Source organism: Verticillium dahliae, genomic scaffold (genome assembly GCF_000150675.1).
Source record: "Verticillium dahliae VdLs.17 supercont1.22 genomic scaffold, whole genome shotgun sequence".
Taxonomy (NCBI): Eukaryota; Fungi; Ascomycota; class Sordariomycetes; order Glomerellales; family Plectosphaerellaceae; genus Verticillium; species Verticillium dahliae.
Window position 1 is genome coordinate 506,724 of NW_009276918.1, and position 17,546 is coordinate 524,269.

Consider the following 17,546-nt stretch of genomic DNA (forward strand, 5'->3'; position numbering starts at 1 on the left):
TTCGCGACTCGCTGGGCTCGCTGGGCTGGGCGCGTCGTGACCAGGATGTACCAGTCAACACGGCTCAACAAAGCGGACTTATGTCGTCCCTACAGTCTCTGAACCCGTTCCAGGATCGGGGCTACGTTCAGCTGCCTACCACCGAAGGTCCGGGGGCTCCTCTTCCTGCTCCTAATAGGAGAGAGGAGGAGGAAGGCTGGTTTGTTTGTGAGTCAACCCAGAGCTGCCCCCCCGTCTCGGCAGACCACGCGCGTGGTTGTCAATGTCCATGTCTCAGTGTCCCATGTGAACACTCTGGGACTGGTCTGCTGCGCGCCATCTCAGCGGCACTTCCTTGGCCCTGGCTAACCCATGCGTACCTTGCAGTGAGCCGTTGGGATCGACTGATGATATTCGGCGCATGCAACTTGGCGGCACTCGCCTGCTTCGTCATCTGCTTTGCGCTCTTTCCGGTCTTGTCACTACGCCCAACCAAGTTTGTCATATTGTACGTATTCCGCCTTGGCGCGCACGGCTTGTCACCGAATGTGCCGTCTTGCAAGGCAGCAAAAGCCCCTTCATTCGTGTTCAACCCTGGCTGACATTCGGGCACAGATGGACTCTCGGTTCCATCTTCTTCCTCGCCTCCTTTGCGGCCATGATGGGGCCTATGGCTTACATCCGGCATCTTGGGTCTGCGGAGCGTCTTCCCTTCACCAGCGCCTATTTTGGGTCTCTGGGCCTTTCTCTGTACTTCTCGCTCGGCGTAAGTCTGCTATCCTCGTGCTTCCTCGTGCTTTGGGGAGGACGCTAACCATTCGGTACAGCTTCGCAGCACGATTTTGACCCTGATATCTGCCATTGTGCAGTTGGCTTGCCTCATCTGGTATCTCGTCAGCTACTTCCCCATGGGATCAAGCGGCATCCGTCTCGCAACGACCTTTGGTGCTCGACGAGCTGCAGCGTGGGTGTCGGGCTGATGGGCATGTTCCGCACACTTGAAATTCATGGCGCAAATGTACTACCAACTACCTCATACTCGGAGAATACTCTCTGTACGACGAAACAAAGAAGGGACTTTCAGTGGATGGAAGACCTCGGGCATGATCAATGTATCCTAGTAACGAATATCACTCGGGCCTTTGTATTCTTCCCGGCGCGGGCAAGCAGACACTTGTTGGACCTACAGTCGCAGCATACCGCGTTTGTTAGATGCGCCGCTCTGCACTCCTTTTCCCGATGGCCCGTGACCGCTACGGGTTGAGTAAAACAACAGAAGAAAACCAAATCCTGTTTGAGCAGGACGGGTTTGTCGGGCCCAAAATGGACGTCAACTGCAGTAATAAGGGCAAGACACAAAAACTGGCAGCTCGTACGTCTTTACCTAATTCGGTACGTAAGATACCTGTTGTTTGCTTCTGCCTACCGAAACGGGAAGGTGGGCGGACAATTGGTGGACCGACCGGCAGGACACCGAGGAAGAACACACACACGTCAGGGCCCTTGACTTGACCACGGCGAGCCCAAGTGCAGCGCAGGTCCCATTTCAACGAGTCAGCTCCCTGAACGCGGCCTGCGCGGTCTAGGCGCTTTCTTTCGCTAATCTAAGCAGTGTTTACGCATCTGACAACATCCGTGTGAGGCAACGGTAAGGTAGGTTGGTTGGTCGGGAGTCAGTCAGAGGGCCGAGGTAGGACTCCCAATGCCGGCCGTTAGTCGGGTTCAGGAGCCTGCCTGATGGAACAGAGGTTCGACTATTCAGCTGCTCGTCATGGTATGCACGCCAGCATGTGCAGTAAAGATACAGAGGACACATACCTGAGCATGACTTGGACTCGTTGCAAAGCTCTTGCATGGAAATCTTGTAGTCATGATGAGTTATTGGCTTTGACCATTCGTGCATGGCCATGCTTCTTGTGTCGAGATGGAGCACGGTGGCCGCGATCATGTTCCAACCCAAGCAGCATCTGTGCCTTGTAGATACCTACACAGGTAGGCCTTGCTAACCGCCGAACCATGCCGAGACCCGGCGCCAGTTGAATTACCTACTGTGGCCTGCCTGCTCAGCCCGTCGGTCGGCCTGACGTTGCAAATCCACGTACTTTACCTTTCAGGTAGGTACCTCAAGGTAACCAGTCGAAACTTGTTGCGTCCCTCCGGAGGTACTCTTTGGGTCCGTCCTTGTGGTCGTCTCATTCACCGAATCACTCACTTGGGGACCTACCTACCTACTCACCCACCAATGAATGATACCTTCCTACCATTCACCTGCGCCCAGCACACCACACCCAACCCGACCCAACTGGACACTCTCGACACGTCAAACGATTATCCCTACAACACGCGTTGTCCAGGCACCAACCAACTCCAGAACCCTTCTGTGCATCACTCTACTTTTTTTTCATACATCTCCGTGCTGTCCGTTGCCCACTTCTTCCTCACTGCCTTTGACCTCTTCCATTTATCCATCCTGCCCGCCATTCGTGACCGGTCGCGTGCCCACGACCACGACGGGTTGGGTTATCCTAGGCTGCCCTGTCCACTGACTGTGGAGCGAACGGGCGTTCAACTCCACCTGCAGTTAGATGCCAACCTGGTAGCGTTTGGAACTACGGCGGGCTTCAGCGACAAGGAAAAAAAAATTGTTTTCCCACAGCAAAAATCTCGGCCTGTTTAATTCGACCTGGTCGACGAGAAACTTCCCTCTTCTACCACACTTTCACTGCACGAAGCCCTTCTTCTTCCCCCCCCTCCCTTTTCCTCTCTCTTCGCCAGGCCCTCCCGTCTCATTCAACGAAGCTCGCCTCTTTTTACAGGGCACACACGATCAAGGATCGAAATTGCTCGCTGCGCGCACTGAGGGGTCGGTTCTCACCTCTGGCCGGCTTCCGATTCCCCGAGTTTACTGCGACTTTGCTCAACTGCTGCCCTGCCTGCCTGCCTGCCTGTCTGCCTTCCTCGCAAGGTACCTACCTACCTACCTACCTACCTACCACCTACCTAGCAGCTTCAGGCCCCGTGCGCTACGAGTCTACCCGAACTCGCCAATCGAACCTCGCGTTTTACAACATTTGAGATTTTTCTCTCCCTACCTCGCCTGCAGTCGAACTTCCTTCTCCCACGCCCGGCTCTCTCACCACACCACACCCACACCACACCACCTCACAACCACCCCTTTCGGCATTCCTCGTCACCCCGAAGGAATCCCACCCTGCGAAGCTACCCAATCTTTGTCCTCCTTTCTGGGAACGAGCACTTCGTCTCCGTCATCCGCTTTCGCCTGTTTTTTTCCGCCTCGGATCGCGGCAACGTCGGCCCGTTTGTACTCTCTGCAGGCACGCACCGGCAGCCCACAACCAAGGTGTTGAGCGGCCGCCACTGCTCCTCCAGCCTGTCACTTTCTTCCAGTGACACATTCAAATCCGTCCTTCGGATACGGTCAGGACGGATCTGGTGATTGTCCGTCCTTGCCGCCGCCGCCTCCTGTTACTAGCAGGACGAACAACAAATTGCATGTCATTCGACGCAAACACTGGACACTCACAGTCGACGGTAGCCATGGCCACCTCGTCGAGTTTCTCCTACGCGCAAGCTGCCAAGGGGCAGACACCCAACGTCACATCTGCGACTCCGACCCAGTCGGCCTCAGCACCAGAGGACCGCATTTCTGATATTAAAGACACCACCAAGAACCAGTCGGCTGCCGACGAGCAGAGCCCCAAGTCAAATGACGCCTCTACGAAGGACCGAAGAGGCGAAGAGGCCTCTGCGGCCGAGCAAACCGACTCTGCCCCCGCTCAGGAGAGCACTCCTGCCTCAACAGCCCCTACCGACACGGGCTCAGCATCTGCTCCTGCCGTGAATGGCACTGGACGGGATGACGACGAAACAAACACGGAGACCTCCCACTACCGCAGCGACAAGAGCGCCGCGCGCTCTTCCAGCTCCTCCACCCGCGTCACCGACGAGAACGACGGCAAGAAGGGCCAGCGCAAGGGTCGGAAGGGTAAGGCCGCCACCAACGGAGAGGCGGATAAGAACAAGGACAAGGAGGCCGAGAAGGAAAAGGAGCAGCCCAAGATTGAGCTCACAGAGGCGCCAATGCCGTCTGTAAACATCTGGACACAACGGAAGGAGGCCCAGGATGCCAGGGTCAAGCCCAGCTTTGCGCCCGCAGGCGCTCAGACCACTGCTGCTAAGGCCGATGGCTCCGTTGCCTCGAGCGAAACGTGGGGCAACTCGCAGGATTCCAAGAAGAAGTCCAAACTTGCCGACTCTGTCGACTCTTCGTCGACCACCGGTGCCGCCCAGTCCGGAGCTGCAAACGGTGTCAAGCAACCGAGAAAGGCTGCCGAGGATGTTCGCACCGAGGGCGAGACATCGAGGAGGAACGGTGCCCGCGGCTCGCGTGCGGGCGACAAGGCTGATGCGCTGCCCCCGGTCGGCGATGCTACCTTCTGGCCTACGCCTGAGACGGCTATCAAGGACGACAAGCGCAAGCCCGCCGAGAAGACGGAGCGTACAGAGCAACCCGAGGCTCACGATGACAGTGCCGGCCAGAAGTCGAGGGAGAAGAAGCAGTGGTCTCGCATGGACTTTGTGCCGACAGTCAACTTTGAGACTCCTGTCCCTGCCATGCGCGGTTCTCGTGGCGGCGGCCGCAACGGACGCGGCGGCCGTGATGTCTCCACCAGGGGTGGTGGCAATGCCACGTCCGCCGGTGCCGCGGAGCGCAGCTCTGAAGCCCCTGCCGGCAACGCGGTCAAGGGCGGAAGCGACCAGCGAGAGAAGTCCAAGGACGGTGCCGCGCCTAGCCGGCCGACTTCCGTCCCCCCGTCGACCACCAGGCATACCGAGGCGACTCGTACTAGGGAGTCGAGGAAGAACGCGTCACGGCCTAAGGACGCCGGCGCTAGCGTAAGTTGATGCCACCCCTTTTCCTCGTGTCTTTTTGCGGCAACAAGCATCTGGAACCCGAGCTAACCACAATTCCAGGAGCACACTGGCCCCCGTGGTGATGGTCGAGGGGAGAGGGGTGGCCGCGGCGGTTACCGTGGCCGTGGCGGGCACCAAAACGTGCCTCCTCACAACCAGCAAGCGTCTTTCAACGCCAATGCTGGCGCCTTCGCCGCACAGCCTGTGCCCTCTCGCCACCAGCAGTTCACGAGCCCTCCCCTGCCCCAGGGCAACTCCTTCCCCCAGAGCTTCGGGTCTGCGAGGCCCTCTGGTCGTGGCGGCAATCGGCAGTCTACCGCATCGAACTACTCGCATCGCGCCAACGGCAACGGCAACCGACCGCGCCCCATCTCGACCTCGGGCAACATGGGATACACCTGGGATTCTTATCCCAACATGCCCATGACGGCCCCTGTCTACCCTCCTCAGCAGGCATTTGACTTCCACGTCAAGCCTGTTCTGACACAGCAGGTTGATTTCTACTTCTCTCTGGAGAATCTGTGCAAAGACCTTCACCTTCGCAAGAACATGGACTCGCAGGGCTTTGTCGCTCTGTCCCTCATCCATGGCTTCCAGCGCGTCTTCCAGCTTTGCGGTCCCAACCTGCACCTCCTGCGTGCTGCTGTCGCCGAGTCGACGACTATTGACTACGTTGTCGGCAAGGACGGGCTCGAACGCGTGCGCGCCCGCGACCACTGGCAGAAGTTTGTGCTTCCCACAGACCAGAGGTCTGAGGGCGCTCAGACCGACGGGCCCGAATCCTTCCACAGCTACTCTCTCGATCAGCAGGCGATCCGAGACCCGGCGGCAACCGACTACCCTCTGGGTTCGCCCCCTCTCTACGTCAACGGGATCAACGGCCATGGATACGACGGCCTGCCGCTGATGAACGGAGTCTATCACGGCGAGGCCAACGGCCAGCTCTCTGCTGCGGTTCCCGACTTCCAGCCTAGCAGTGCCTTTGCGGACCAGCAGCAGGAGCAGGTCAACGGCGACGTGAATGGCACCACACCCGCCGCTCAGGCGCAGGTGAATGGTACTCACGGCGAGTCACAGGTCGAGGCCCTCCAGTCGTAGAGTGGCGAAAGTGTCTGCCATGCCAACTGCGGTGAGGCGCAAGCAGGCAGAAATGTTGCACCGGATCGTTCCCGGGTGCACATATGTGTTACGAGTCGATTGCGAGGCTTGACTCCCACGAGCATGACCACGGACGATACACCCTTGCATAATGACACGAAGCAACTCGTTCTTGATGATTTTACTTATTTCGACTTTTGCAAAAGGGCTCTCGGCTTGCAGCCAAGGGCCGAGGCAGGACATGTCCACGCAGACATGAAGATTCTCTACCGGTTCTGGGTGGACTACCTTGCTGGGGAGGGCATCGACACCGCCATGGTCGCAGATTTCTGTAGTGCAGCCATGTCTGGTCTGGAGCAGCATCCCTCTTGCCCAACTGGCGTTGCCCATCTCTCCTCGCTCTTCGACCGTCTTCAAGCGCAGGATAGACGAAGAGAGTGTGCAGCATGTCGGCCAGCTCTCCTAAACAACTGCGGGTGTTAGCTCGCCAGGAGCTACGCTGGCATGACATGCGACGCCTGTCACGAACGGTCAGGAGCTACGGATACGATGTTCCGGAAGGCGGATATAGGGGCTACCTCAATGGCTGGTGGATGGATCTTGGGGGCTTCTTGGCGGACTCGGTGGTCATCTGGGCATGACCGTTTGAGTCTGATTTGGAAAAAAAAAATCTCTTTGCACTTGCTGCAGCAAAGAGATGAAAAGGAGTGCGAAGGGAAGATTTTTGACAACTGGCGTTACGGATGGGCGTTTTCCCTGCCCTTGATTTTGCAGCGCGGGAGGGGGATATCGGACCCTGGTGCCCGTCAAGAGGGGCCCAGCACGATAAAAAGGCTGAGGTCAGGACGAGAGTCAGAAGCAGCGTCAGCCCTCAGACTTGCCCGCGGCAAACATGAACAGCGCTGCGCCAGTCTTCCTGCTCCACGCGTTTGTTTTACGAGGAATTGCTGAATGGCCTCATTCTCCCACATTCTTCTGATTGCTTATCCTTGTTGACCTTGGGAATGGCTCCCAACACGTTTTATTTCATGCATTCACAGCGACACCGGCAGGGGGAACAGGACAAAGATTATTGGTGTCAAGGGGCGGCGAAAAGACACTCATTCGTCGGCGTCATAGGCAGCAAAATGAACCTCCCCCTGCCCCTCCAACTCGGCACGGCACATTACTCGATCACCTGGCTGGGCTGTGCTGGACTCTGATGAAGCAAACTGAGAGAAGGCATCAGCGGAGGATGATGAAGATGGACCGGTAATCCGAGAGAGAAAAAAACGATGAAAAGAGGCAGAAACAGTTATGTGGGTGAATTGGATGTTGCTGGCGTTGTACTGTACCACTAGAAGGAAAAAGAAAGATTTGCACATGGACCACGTTCGCGGTTGGTGAGATGGTGTGTTGGCGAGGCTGCTCAACATAACGCCTTGCACATGTAGGTAACATGCTTACCTGGATAGGCGCCATAAGCAGTTGGAGAGACCAGCTACCACGGGTGGATTTTGTTTGTGACGATTGAATTACGGCGGCGGCAAGTTGTCAACGAAAGCCGAGAGCACGCAGGGTGGGAAGAGGTCAGCACTACGGCAAAAGAGGGAACTCCTCATTGCGTCAGTCAGTGCCGGAAAAGCCTTTGCTCCTATAAAGCACTGTGTGCCCTCAGTTTACCCCTCCATTGCCGCGACTCAGAACCCACAAACCCAAGAGGCCAAACTTCAAAGGGCGAGCGAGGGATCTTGAACTGTGAGATTCGAGGCGAGTTGGTGATTCCTTTCAACGGTTGGGTACACCTGCTACGTTTCTGTTGATAAAGAGCCAGATGTCCGCAAGACTTGACCCTCGGGGCCGCGGACGACTATTCTGTTTCTCGATGTACCCACCTGGCTCATCCAGAATGAGGCCCTGAACGAAGAAATTGCAACACTACGCAACACCGAGGGTGGTTTCCGATCAGTGGCCATGCACCCTGCAAGGAAAATGCTGTCTTGCATTGGTAGGTATCTAGGTACCTATGTAGGTAAGGTACCTGGCCCAGGTGACTGACTGGCTGGCTGGCAGTCTGGCCCTGTTCGAGCAACGGTTGATGCCCGGTAGTGGGGGCGGGGAGCAGGCCCGATGACGACGTACAATACTTGGTCTCAGTCACTTCCCGGGCCCGGGTTGTCGTTGGGTTCCGTCGTCAGCATGGCCCCAACCCTCTGAGGCTGTAGTACCATGTATACTTCTGACACCTTATGCCCAACACTCAGGCGGGAGGCCTGCAACAAGGCTGCAGGCAGGGAGTTACTGTGTTGCGCCTGGCCACTTCATCAGGCATGGACCAATGGAGCAGGCGCTCGGGACCTTGTCAGACCTGTGAGGCAGCAGCGATCTAGAGAATGGGTGAGGTGCAACTGATCCTGGTCACGTCGCCAATGAGGGTCCACCTGCCCACCTGCCCACCTTCCTTCCCACCTTCCCACGACACGACACAGCCCAGTGCCAGTGCCTCCTGCGTCCTGTGGTGGGCAGGACCGTCCTGTGGTCCTGCCCCCCAGTCAGTGGTGGCATAGCCCGCTCGCCTTGTCAGGCTCCTCCCGCCCTCCGTCACATCCCACTTCGCCTGCCAGGTTACCTGTGAGCCACCTGCATGTGCTCGATTCCCGTCTGCTCCCCCCTTCACAACGCACTCCTGTGTTTCTTCCTCCTTTTTCTCCCAACATCCCCTCCCCCCATCAGCGGCATAGCATCTGGAATCCAATTTTTGCCTGCATCGTAGCGAACCGGGCCGTTGCTTTCCTGACCCCGCGCTTTTGAACAATACTTGCTCATTTTCACTACTTTCTAAACCTTTCCTTACGACATCTCACCCCGCCACTTCCCTTGAACCCCTCACCTCCAAAGTCCAAGTGCGAACGTTAGGTACTTGGCAAACCCTCGTGATGAGCTACGACTACGAGCCGCGCGAGCGTATGCGCCACTATACGCGGGAGGAGACTCGCACCGAGCGAGGTGATCCGCGGGCGTATGCTGACGAATCCTACCTGAAGCCACACCCCTCCCGCGATTTGGTGCCCCGGAGGCGAGAAGACAGCGACATGTCGGTTGAGGATATTCGCCGCGACTTCCCTCCCCCCGGCTACCGGGATGCTCGCAGGACCCGCTCTGCAGAGCCTGGCTACTACGACGATTACCGCGACGACCGATCCCGGCGCGGCGACTACTACGGCGACCGGCGCAGCAGAATGGGCGCTAATGTCTACGGCGAGGAGGAAGAGGTCCGCTCCCGCAAGCGTGTTTTGAACCAGCAAGAGAAGATCATCGCCGCCGTTGCCGGTGCCGCCTTAGCTTTTGGCGGTAAGGAGCTGTACGACCGTCGCGACGCCAAAGAGCACGGCGGCGACGTCGAACGCAACTACTTGACCTCGGCTGCCCTCGGTGCTGCCGGTGCCCTCGCGGGCTACCAAGGTGCCGAGTTTTACAACAAACAGTCCAGCAAGAACGACAAGGCGCCACAAGGGCAACTCGTAGCCCACCGTGGCCGCGATGGTCTCGTTCACGAGACGTACGTTGAGGAAGACGACAAGAAGGGCTCAAAGTCTTTCCTCGAGAACGCCCTCGCGGCTTCGGGCCTGGGAGCAGCTGTCAAGGCCCTCACCGGCGGTAGCTCAGACAACAAGGATGACAACCGAAGCCGTGGCCGCGGCAGCCCTGATCGAGCCTCACGATCGGGCTCCAAGGCTGGCAGTGGCAATGAGAGTCAGGTCGCCAAGGTGCAAAAGGCCGCCATGGCATCTCTCATTGCCGGCGCCACCGAAGCATTCCGCGTGGCCAAGGAACCTGGTGGCTGGAAGGGCGAGAAGACAAAGCGAATCTTCACTGCCGCCGCTGGTGCTGCCGCAGTCGATGCCGCTCAGGACCGCGAGAAGGGTAGCAAACTGGGTCTTGCCGAGTCCGTCATCGGTGGTCTCGTTGGTAACCGCGTGATCAACGGCTCCAAAGGCAACATTGAGGCGGACGAGAAGACTGGCCGCAGCAGGTCTCGGTCTCGTGCTCGATCGCGATCTGGTAACGACCAGGGCAGCAGCGGCGTGAGCGGTCTGGCCGCCTTGGCAACTGCTGGTCTCGGAGCCCTTGGTGCCAAGAAGGCCATTGAACACCACAAAGAAAATAGGTCGCGAAGCCGTGGGCGCAGTGCCGACTCGTTCGACAGCCGCGACAACGATCGGCCCCGCGCGCGCAGCCGCAGTCGAAGTGTCGTCGACTCAGCGCGAAAGAAGCTTGCTAAGTTCGGAATCGGCAATGGACCCGACGACAGGGATGGCGACAGAGATTCTCGACGTGATGACAGCCTGCACGACGACAGAAACTCGCGTCGGGGGCCGAGACGGTATTCTGATGATCCCTACGATGACGACTACGATCGGGGCTACCCGCCGCCCCACGGGTCTCGCGACTACAGAGACCATCCCAGGGACCCCCGAGACGCCAGGGACCCCTATGACGACGACAGGTCATACGCCAGCAGCCGACGCAGAGACCGCTCCCGCAGGCGATCTCGGTCGAGCGCGTCAGGCTCGGATTTGGGAGACTCGGACGATGATCTGAAGACATCGAGAAGAATGAGAGGTAAGCAAGTTCTCACAAGCGGCTTAGCAGCCGTGGCCACTATTCATGCAGCGAACGGAGTCTATCAGAGTATGGCGGCAAGGGAAGCGCGGCAAAAAGCTGTCAAGGAGGGTCGCTTGAGTCCAGAGGAAGCCAAGAAGCTCAAGGCCAAGGCCATGTTGCAAGATGCTGCCCAGATCGGTCTCGCCGGCCTGGGTATTAAGGGCGCAATGTCACAGCTCAAGACTGCCAAAGACAAGCAAGCCGAGTGCAAAGACTGGGAACACCAGCGAGAGCTCAGACACCAGAAGCGACTGGAACGCCAAGGCCGATCACTCGACAGCCGTGGCAGAAGCAGGGCTGACGACTGGTATACTCCAGTTTCTCCGCAAGGGGACCGGTATGACTACGGACCCCAGTACCTAGACGGCAACCCCTATGCCGCTGGCTCCTTGCCGGCGCCTCCTGTGGGCTACGACGATCGGTACGACAGGAGATAAAGACCAGGTGTCCAGAAAAGTCCACTTGCTTCGGCCTCTGGCACTTGCTCTGCTGTTCACAAACCGCAACCCATCGCAGCACCAACTGCGCGTGGGAGTGGCGAATGGCCGGGCAAACATGGACACCTGAGCACAATGCGACTGGTCTGACCAACTTTACAAAAATATTTGGTCTCTCGATGCAGAGCTGGCAGCGATGACGACATCTACGAATATAATGATGCTCATGAGCTACACCTGGGAAGGCAGCATGGCGTTTAAGAGGTGGATATGTCTTTTGCTCGGCCTAAAATCGAGTCGAGCTGCATGTTGGCTGGCACTTGGAGACATTCATGATGGCTTTTCTTCTCCCATGCATGCCGCTTGGCATTTCCACTCTCGACCCTCGCAGGCCAGATAGACTCAAGAGGCGCTTCCCTGACTCCTTTCCCCGCTCTGCTGCCGCAATCGACACATCTTCTTTCTATATGCTGGGAGCATTTCGCTGATATTCATTGACTGTGATAGACCAACGCCGCTACTAATCGGATGACCACTACGCATCCTGCATAAGGGGGATCACTAGCATGGGCAAAGATCAGGCCGTGGCGGCAGGTGCGTGCGTACCTACCCGGCACGCAGCTTGCCAGCCAACATGGTGTTTCCCCTTTGCGACATGCATCGCGCATGAGCCCAGCCAAGACTGCCAGCCAGCCAGCCAGCCAGCCAGGCGAGCACGTCCCTGGAGGCTAATGGCGCGACGACATGCACAGCATGCGCATCTACGAAACCTGTGGCAAGGGCGCGGCAACATGGCTACTAGCCAGGGTCCGGACCGGGGATGACGGGTCAGCGTGGGTCGGTGGAGTCGAAGCGGCAATACCGGTGAAGAACACGCCCTCTGTGCCAGTCATCGGGAGATTTCTGGGACCAGCCGACGTCTCTCAGGACCTCCGGAGTAAGCCAAGAAGCGGGTGACGGGAGGCGTGTAACGTCCGCGGGAGACCCCTGACCTTTGCCAGAGCGGTGAATTAGGTGGAAAGAGTTAGAGCAAACAGACATGCAGGAAGTGGGATGAAGATCGATCCATATGGAGGCGATCGGGAACCTGAGGGGTGGTTGGTTTGTGTCAGTTGGAATCGTAATCTCTACCATGTAGACAGTTGGTGTGGAACGCTGGCGGTCTCTTTTCCTTTTTCCTCCTCGCTTTCGGAAACGTGCGGGGGGCTTTTTCATGGACATTCAAGGTAGCAACGAGGATGGTTGCGTTGGGTGCGCTACGTAATATGCATCGAATATATACGTGATGACCAACGAAGGACGTGTGAGAAAGTCCCTGCTGCTGTAGAAGCTCCGGGTTGAGGCGGTGAGGAGCCGTCAGCGAAACCGAGCAGCCCAGGAGGAAGCGATGGAGCCTCTGTCCGTCACTTCTGCCCCACCACCTTTATCTGGCTGTCTACCAAAGACCAAAGCATTTGTAACGGCTAGAATGATAGTGCCATGTGGGATACGTAGCATTGGAGCGGGCGGACGGGATGCAGAAGGATGGGGCCTGCTGCGGGCAAGGTAACTCAGGATAAGACCCAAGCAACAAGTGCGTGGAACGAAAAAAGAACCGTATGATCCGCCTTACATCCGACTGGAGGGGGAAAGGAGGGCTCGCCGTAGTGCCCTCCATAAGACGTCGTATGATGAGAATCGAAGTTCCGTCTTCGAAAGGCTTGGTGTAACAATGGTAGCGCTAGTCAAGAAAATGCCGTCCTACAAGTCTTTGGTTCAGTCTGTGTAGAGCATGAGGATTGCCCAGCCCAGCCTGGATGTTTTGCTTTCGGGACAATGAAGCTGGAGGCTGCTTGAAGTTGAATATTTCTTCCATCTGCCACGTCATAAGACATGCCGAGACGGTGCTGTCTGTCGCGCGGACATGGCGCGAGGAGAAGCCTGAGAAACCAACTGGATGAGCATGTCAAAAACGTCGACAACGAGCGACGAGTTGAGCTATTTTCACGGAATCGACTTTAGCTACAGCTGAAACCATGTTGCATAGAACTAATCGACCACGACGACTTGTTTGTATAGTCCGTATCTGTCCATGGTGAGGGCATCACAAGCCAGTCATCTCGCAAGTTCGAGTGGAAAGTGTTACAACATTCAGCTTGAGTACAATAAGGGATGGCTAGAGCCAATACGCTCACGCGGCATCGCCGCCGCCCTGCTGCTTCCATGCCTGCGCCATGGCCAGCAGGTTCGAGAGGCTCTGGGACTGCTGGTCGTCGGCCGGGAACACGTAGTCGATGTACTCTTCGTGCGTGTCGTCTTCCAGCAGCCGCCTCTTCTTGACGCGGCGCGGCATCTGCTTCTGCACCTTCTCAACGTCCTCCGCCGAGCCGTGCGCCTTTTCAAACGACAGCCACGCGTTCAGCAGCGTCACAGTCTCCTCCTTGAGATCCTGCTCACGCATGCCCTTGTGGCCGCGCTCGAAGACCTTGCGCGCCCGCGCCTTGGCCTCCTCGCTGACGGGCTGCTCCTCGTTCTCGTCGTCGGCCTCGTCCTCTTCCGAGGCGCCGAGCTCAAAGTGGGCATAGCTGATCCAGACCTTGACGTGGTCCGTCTTCTCCAGAAGCCGCTCGTACAGCTCTCGCGCGCTCTCGTACTCGCCCTCCTCCTCCTCAAAGTCGATGTATGCCTTCCAGAGCAGCTCGGGCATGTCGAGGACCGGCTGGCCGACGGCGAGCTCAAAGATGGCTCGCGTGCGGTCGAGATCGTCCAGGCCACGCTCCAGCTCGGCAAACTTGACCCATGTCTGCGAGTTGGCCGGGTTGTACTGTAGGAATCGCTCGTACAGGGTCCGACACCTGACAAACTCGAAGAGCTTGAGCTCCAGCTCAATGTAGCCGCGGAACAGCTTGTCCTTGGGGCACATGCCGATGGCTTGTCCCAGCGTCTTGCGCGCCGTTGTGAGCTCGCCTTGGCGGATCTCAAACTGCGCCTTCAGGAGCCAGATCTTGGCAAAGGTGTACTTTTTGTGCGGAATCAGATCGAGGCAGACTTTGTAGATTTGCCGCGCCCTCTCAATATCCTTGGCCTCGAGCTCCTCCCAGAGGGCGTAGTAGACCCACAGGTAGATGTATCGCCTCCAGAATCGTTTCTCCTGTGCTGGTGGAACCTGCGCCACCGCCCTCTCGTAGACGTCCCTGATGCGGTCCACGTCTCCCGACGTCTCCTCGAGTCGCGTGTAGTCGAACCAGATGTCGTAGTTTTTGGGATTCTCCTTGACCTGGTTCTCGTAGTGTACCCGCCGTTTCGACAGCACCACGTCCTCGACGCCAGACTCATCGCCAAACTGCTTTTCAAAAGTTGTGTAGGCCTTGTGCAGCGCCATGGACCGGGACCTCGGCAGCTTGTCCAGAGCAATCTTGTAGATGAGCCTCGACCTCTCGTACTCCTTGAGTTTGGCCTCGTAGCGGGCGTACGCGATGAAGAGCTTCTCGTCCGCAAACTCGTCCAGCTCCTGAATGGCCATGTTGAACACCTCCCGGACCATGTCGCTCGTCCCGTATTCCTCCTCAAACTTTGCCCACTTGATCCAGTTTCGAGGCTCGGGGTGAACGGTGATGAACCTCCTGAAGACGTCGCGTGCCCGGTCGAACTCGCCGTAGCGCTTCTCCAGCTTGATGTACGCGCTCCACGCAGCCTCATCGGGGTGCCACTGCATCCAGCGATCGAACACCTGCCGCGTGCCCGGCACGTTTCCGAGCATCTCCTCCATGTACACGTACTTGTACCACATCTTGTCGACGCGGGGCAGGCGCGCGACGGCGCGATCGAGCAGGTTCCGCGCATGGTTGATGTTGCGCGTCTTCATCTCGGCCTCGATGTACCTGTGCCATAGCGACACCGAGTTGGGGTGGACATCGAGCGCGCGCTCAAAGATGGACCGGGCGCGCGCCAGCTCCTTGTTCTGGATCTCCCAGTCGGCATAGCGCAGCCAGTTGTTGAGCTGGACGCGGTTGCGTCGCACGTAGTCCTCAAACTCGCGCCGCTTGCGCCCCTGATGCTCGTGGAGCTCCTCGAGGTCGGAAAAGCGCTGCGTCGGCGCCTGGAGCGCGACCTCCTGGCGGTCGACGGCCTCGCGCAGGAGCTGCTCTGCCGAGATCTGGATGGGGGCTGCGGCCTTGTTCTTGACCTTCGGGGGGCCCCTTGCCGACTCCATGGTTGGCGGACGTGCTTGGACCGTGGTATTACTTCCTGAGGGGAAAATGGCAGGCTCGCAAAAATGTTGGAAAAAGGCGATGGATTCGTGACGCAGGCCTGGGTCAGGATTTCGGCGGATGGTGAATTGCAGACGCAAGGCTGCAAAAGCTCGCCGGATCCCTGCCCATCACGACAGCCATCGAATTCATGCGGTTTTCTTATCTTATCGGCTCACCAGCCACACTTTAATGGCAGTGCATGAGCCACTTGCGTAACAACCTCCCTCAGCCTTGCAAGAAACTTTGACAGTTGCTTGGCCTTCCACTACCTACTCTTCGACGACCATCCCATCACACCTGTATCTCACACCTTGTGTGATTCCTGCCCATACGGCACGCAAAACGTCATCATCGGCACACTCAAAACTAGGTTACCATCATGTCGACACTTGCAGACGAGCTCCTGCAAGATTTCGAGGACTCGGGCTCCGAAAACGAAAACGAAGAGAGGCAGGATGACGAGCTTGGCGTTGCGCCAAGCGCAAGCAGTGGCCTACTCGGCAATGGCAACGGCCTGAACGACATGGATGTCGACGACGCAGACGACGCCGAAGACGATGACGAGGAAATGAACGGTATCCCCCGGAGCGCGTCCGACGCGGTAGAGGATGCCGAGGACGCCAAAGCCAAAGTCGAGAAGATGCAGCTCGGCGCCGTAGATGACGTCCGCAGCGTCGCCAGTCTGATGCAGACCCTTGAGCCAGTGTTAGAGGTAAGCCACCACCCCCTTCCACCGAAGAACACACTGTCATGTTACAGTATTTACATTCTGGAAGACATAGCCCTGACGACTTTTGGTCCCCTTGACGCAGAAAATCGCCCAGTACCAGTCACAACCCGCCGCGTCGCGCGTGATCGGCAACATCGAAGACCATCCCGAATATCACCTCTTGACGCAGTCGAACAGTCTTTCTACGCTCATTGACGGCGAGATTATCCTTGTGCACAAGTACATTCGCGATCACTACTCCATCCGGTTCCCGGAACTCGAAACGCTCATCACGAACCCGGTGGAATATGCCAAGGTCGTGTCGATCCTCGGCAACGGCCCTCTGGACTCGGAGAACATCAAGGCGTTGCAGACTTCGACAGACAACCCTCTCAAGAGCACGCTCAAGTCAGTGCTGGACGGACCCTCGCTGATGATTGTCACCGTCGAGGCCACCACGAGCAAGGGTCGCGAAATGTCGGCGGACGAACTCGCGAGGGTTTTCCGGGCGGCCGCGATGGTTCTCTCGTTGGAGAAGGCAAAGAAGACTCTCACGGACTACGTTCAGTCTAGGATGAATCTTTTCGCGCCCAACCTGACGGTCCTCATCGGCTCGCTGACGGCGGCGCAACTGCTCAACGCTGCCGGTGGACTCACGGGCCTTTCGAAGACGCCGGCCTGCAACATTGCGGCGTGGGGGTCCAAAAAGGGGGCCGGCGCCGCCGGCATGGCCACCAATATCGGAATTCGGCAGCAGGGGTTCCTGTACCACTCCTCGATCGTGCAGGGGATCCCCAACGACCTGAAGAAGCAGGCGATGCGCATCGTCTCCGCCAAGCTCGTCCTCGCCGCGCGGGTCGACCGCATCCACTCGAGCCCGGACGGCGCGACGGGCGAGGAGCTCAAGTCGGCGTGCCTCGAGCGGCTCGAGAAGCTGACGGAGCCTCCGCCCAACAAGGGCGCCCGCGCGCTTCCGGCGCCCGACGAGAAGCTCTCGCGCAAGCGCGGCGGCAGACGCGCGCGCAAGGCCAAGGAGGCGACGGCCATGACGGAGCTCCGCAAGGCGCAGAACCGCATGGCGTTTGGCAAGGAGGAGAGAGAGGTCGGCTACGGCACGGGCGAGGGCACGGAGGGCATGGGCATGATCGGGCAGGGCAGCGAGGGCAAGATCAGGAACCTGCAGGTTGACCAGCGCACGCGGGCCAAGCTCAGCGCCAAAAACAAGGGCTGGGGCGCTGCCTCGTCGCTGGGCGGCGCGGCCTCTTCCTTCCGCGGGTTCGGCCAGGCGGGCGCCTCGAGCATGGACCTCCGTGGCAAGGGTCTCCGCACGTCAGGCGTGGGCTCGTCACTGGGTGGCACCGGCACGGGTGTGGCATCGTCGCTGGCGTTCACGCCGGTGCAGGGCCTCGAACTCGTCGATCCCAAGATGCAGGCTGAGCTCAGTAGGAAGCGCAAGGCGGAAGAGGACCGATGGTTCAAGGGGGGCACCTTCACCCAGGTCGGCGGCGCGGA

The 17,546-nt window shown here is 58.4% G+C and overlaps 6 protein-coding genes across 6 annotated transcripts in view; 5 read left to right on the forward strand and 1 right to left on the reverse strand.

Annotated features, from left to right (window-relative positions):
- Positions 1–80: 80 nt before the first annotated feature.
- Positions 81–1,131, forward strand: VDAG_08824 (transport protein sft2; the record flags this gene model as incomplete). Its single annotated transcript, XM_009651141.1, has 4 exons — positions 81–207; positions 367–487; positions 595–745; positions 807–1,131. The coding sequence occupies 4 exons, from the start codon at positions 81–83 to the stop codon at positions 957–959; spliced, it is 552 nt and encodes a 183-aa protein (XP_009649436.1). The 3' UTR covers positions 960–1,131.
- A 2,406-nt stretch (positions 1,132–3,537) lies between these two features.
- On the forward strand, positions 3,538–6,012 carry VDAG_08825 (la domain family; the record flags this gene model as incomplete). Its single annotated transcript, XM_009651142.1, has 2 exons — positions 3,538–4,896; positions 4,975–6,012. 2 exons carry the CDS (start codon positions 3,538–3,540, stop codon positions 6,010–6,012), a joined length of 2,397 nt encoding a protein of 798 aa, XP_009649437.1.
- A 205-nt stretch (positions 6,013–6,217) lies between these two features.
- VDAG_08826 (uncharacterized protein) lies at positions 6,218–7,378 on the forward strand. The gene has a single exon (XM_009651143.1). The coding sequence runs from the start codon at positions 6,517–6,519 to the stop codon at positions 6,961–6,963; it is 447 nt and encodes a 148-aa protein (XP_009649438.1). The 5' UTR covers positions 6,218–6,516; the 3' UTR covers positions 6,964–7,378.
- A 1,549-nt stretch (positions 7,379–8,927) lies between these two features.
- Positions 8,928–11,093, forward strand: VDAG_08827 (uncharacterized protein; the record flags this gene model as incomplete). Its single annotated transcript, XM_009651144.1, has 2 exons — positions 8,928–10,614; positions 10,642–11,093. 2 exons carry the CDS (start codon positions 8,928–8,930, stop codon positions 11,091–11,093), a joined length of 2,139 nt encoding a protein of 712 aa, XP_009649439.1.
- Positions 11,094–13,263: 2,170 nt separating this feature from the next.
- Positions 13,264–15,285, reverse strand: VDAG_08828 (pre-mRNA-splicing factor clf1; the record flags this gene model as incomplete). The annotated part of the gene is made up of 1 exon (XM_009651145.1): positions 13,264–15,285. One exon carries the CDS (start codon positions 15,283–15,285, stop codon positions 13,264–13,266), a length of 2,022 nt encoding a protein of 673 aa, XP_009649440.1.
- Positions 15,286–15,704: 419 nt separating this feature from the next.
- Positions 15,705–17,546, forward strand: part of VDAG_08829 (pre-mRNA-processing factor 31) — a gene marked incomplete at both ends in the record, with an annotated part of 2,333 nt that continues 491 nt past the window's right edge. The window contains 2 exons of the mRNA XM_009651146.1: positions 15,705–16,037; positions 16,138–17,532. Coding sequence (XP_009649441.1) covers positions 15,705–16,037; positions 16,138–17,532 — 1,728 coding nt within the window. The remainder of the gene's footprint in view (positions 16,038–16,137; positions 17,533–17,546) is intronic.

Excerpts from the sequence above, each read along its gene's own strand:
- VDAG_08826 (XM_009651143.1), top strand. The coding sequence starts at position 6,517 with ATGACATGCGACGCCTGTCACGAACGGTCAGGAGCTACGGATACGATG.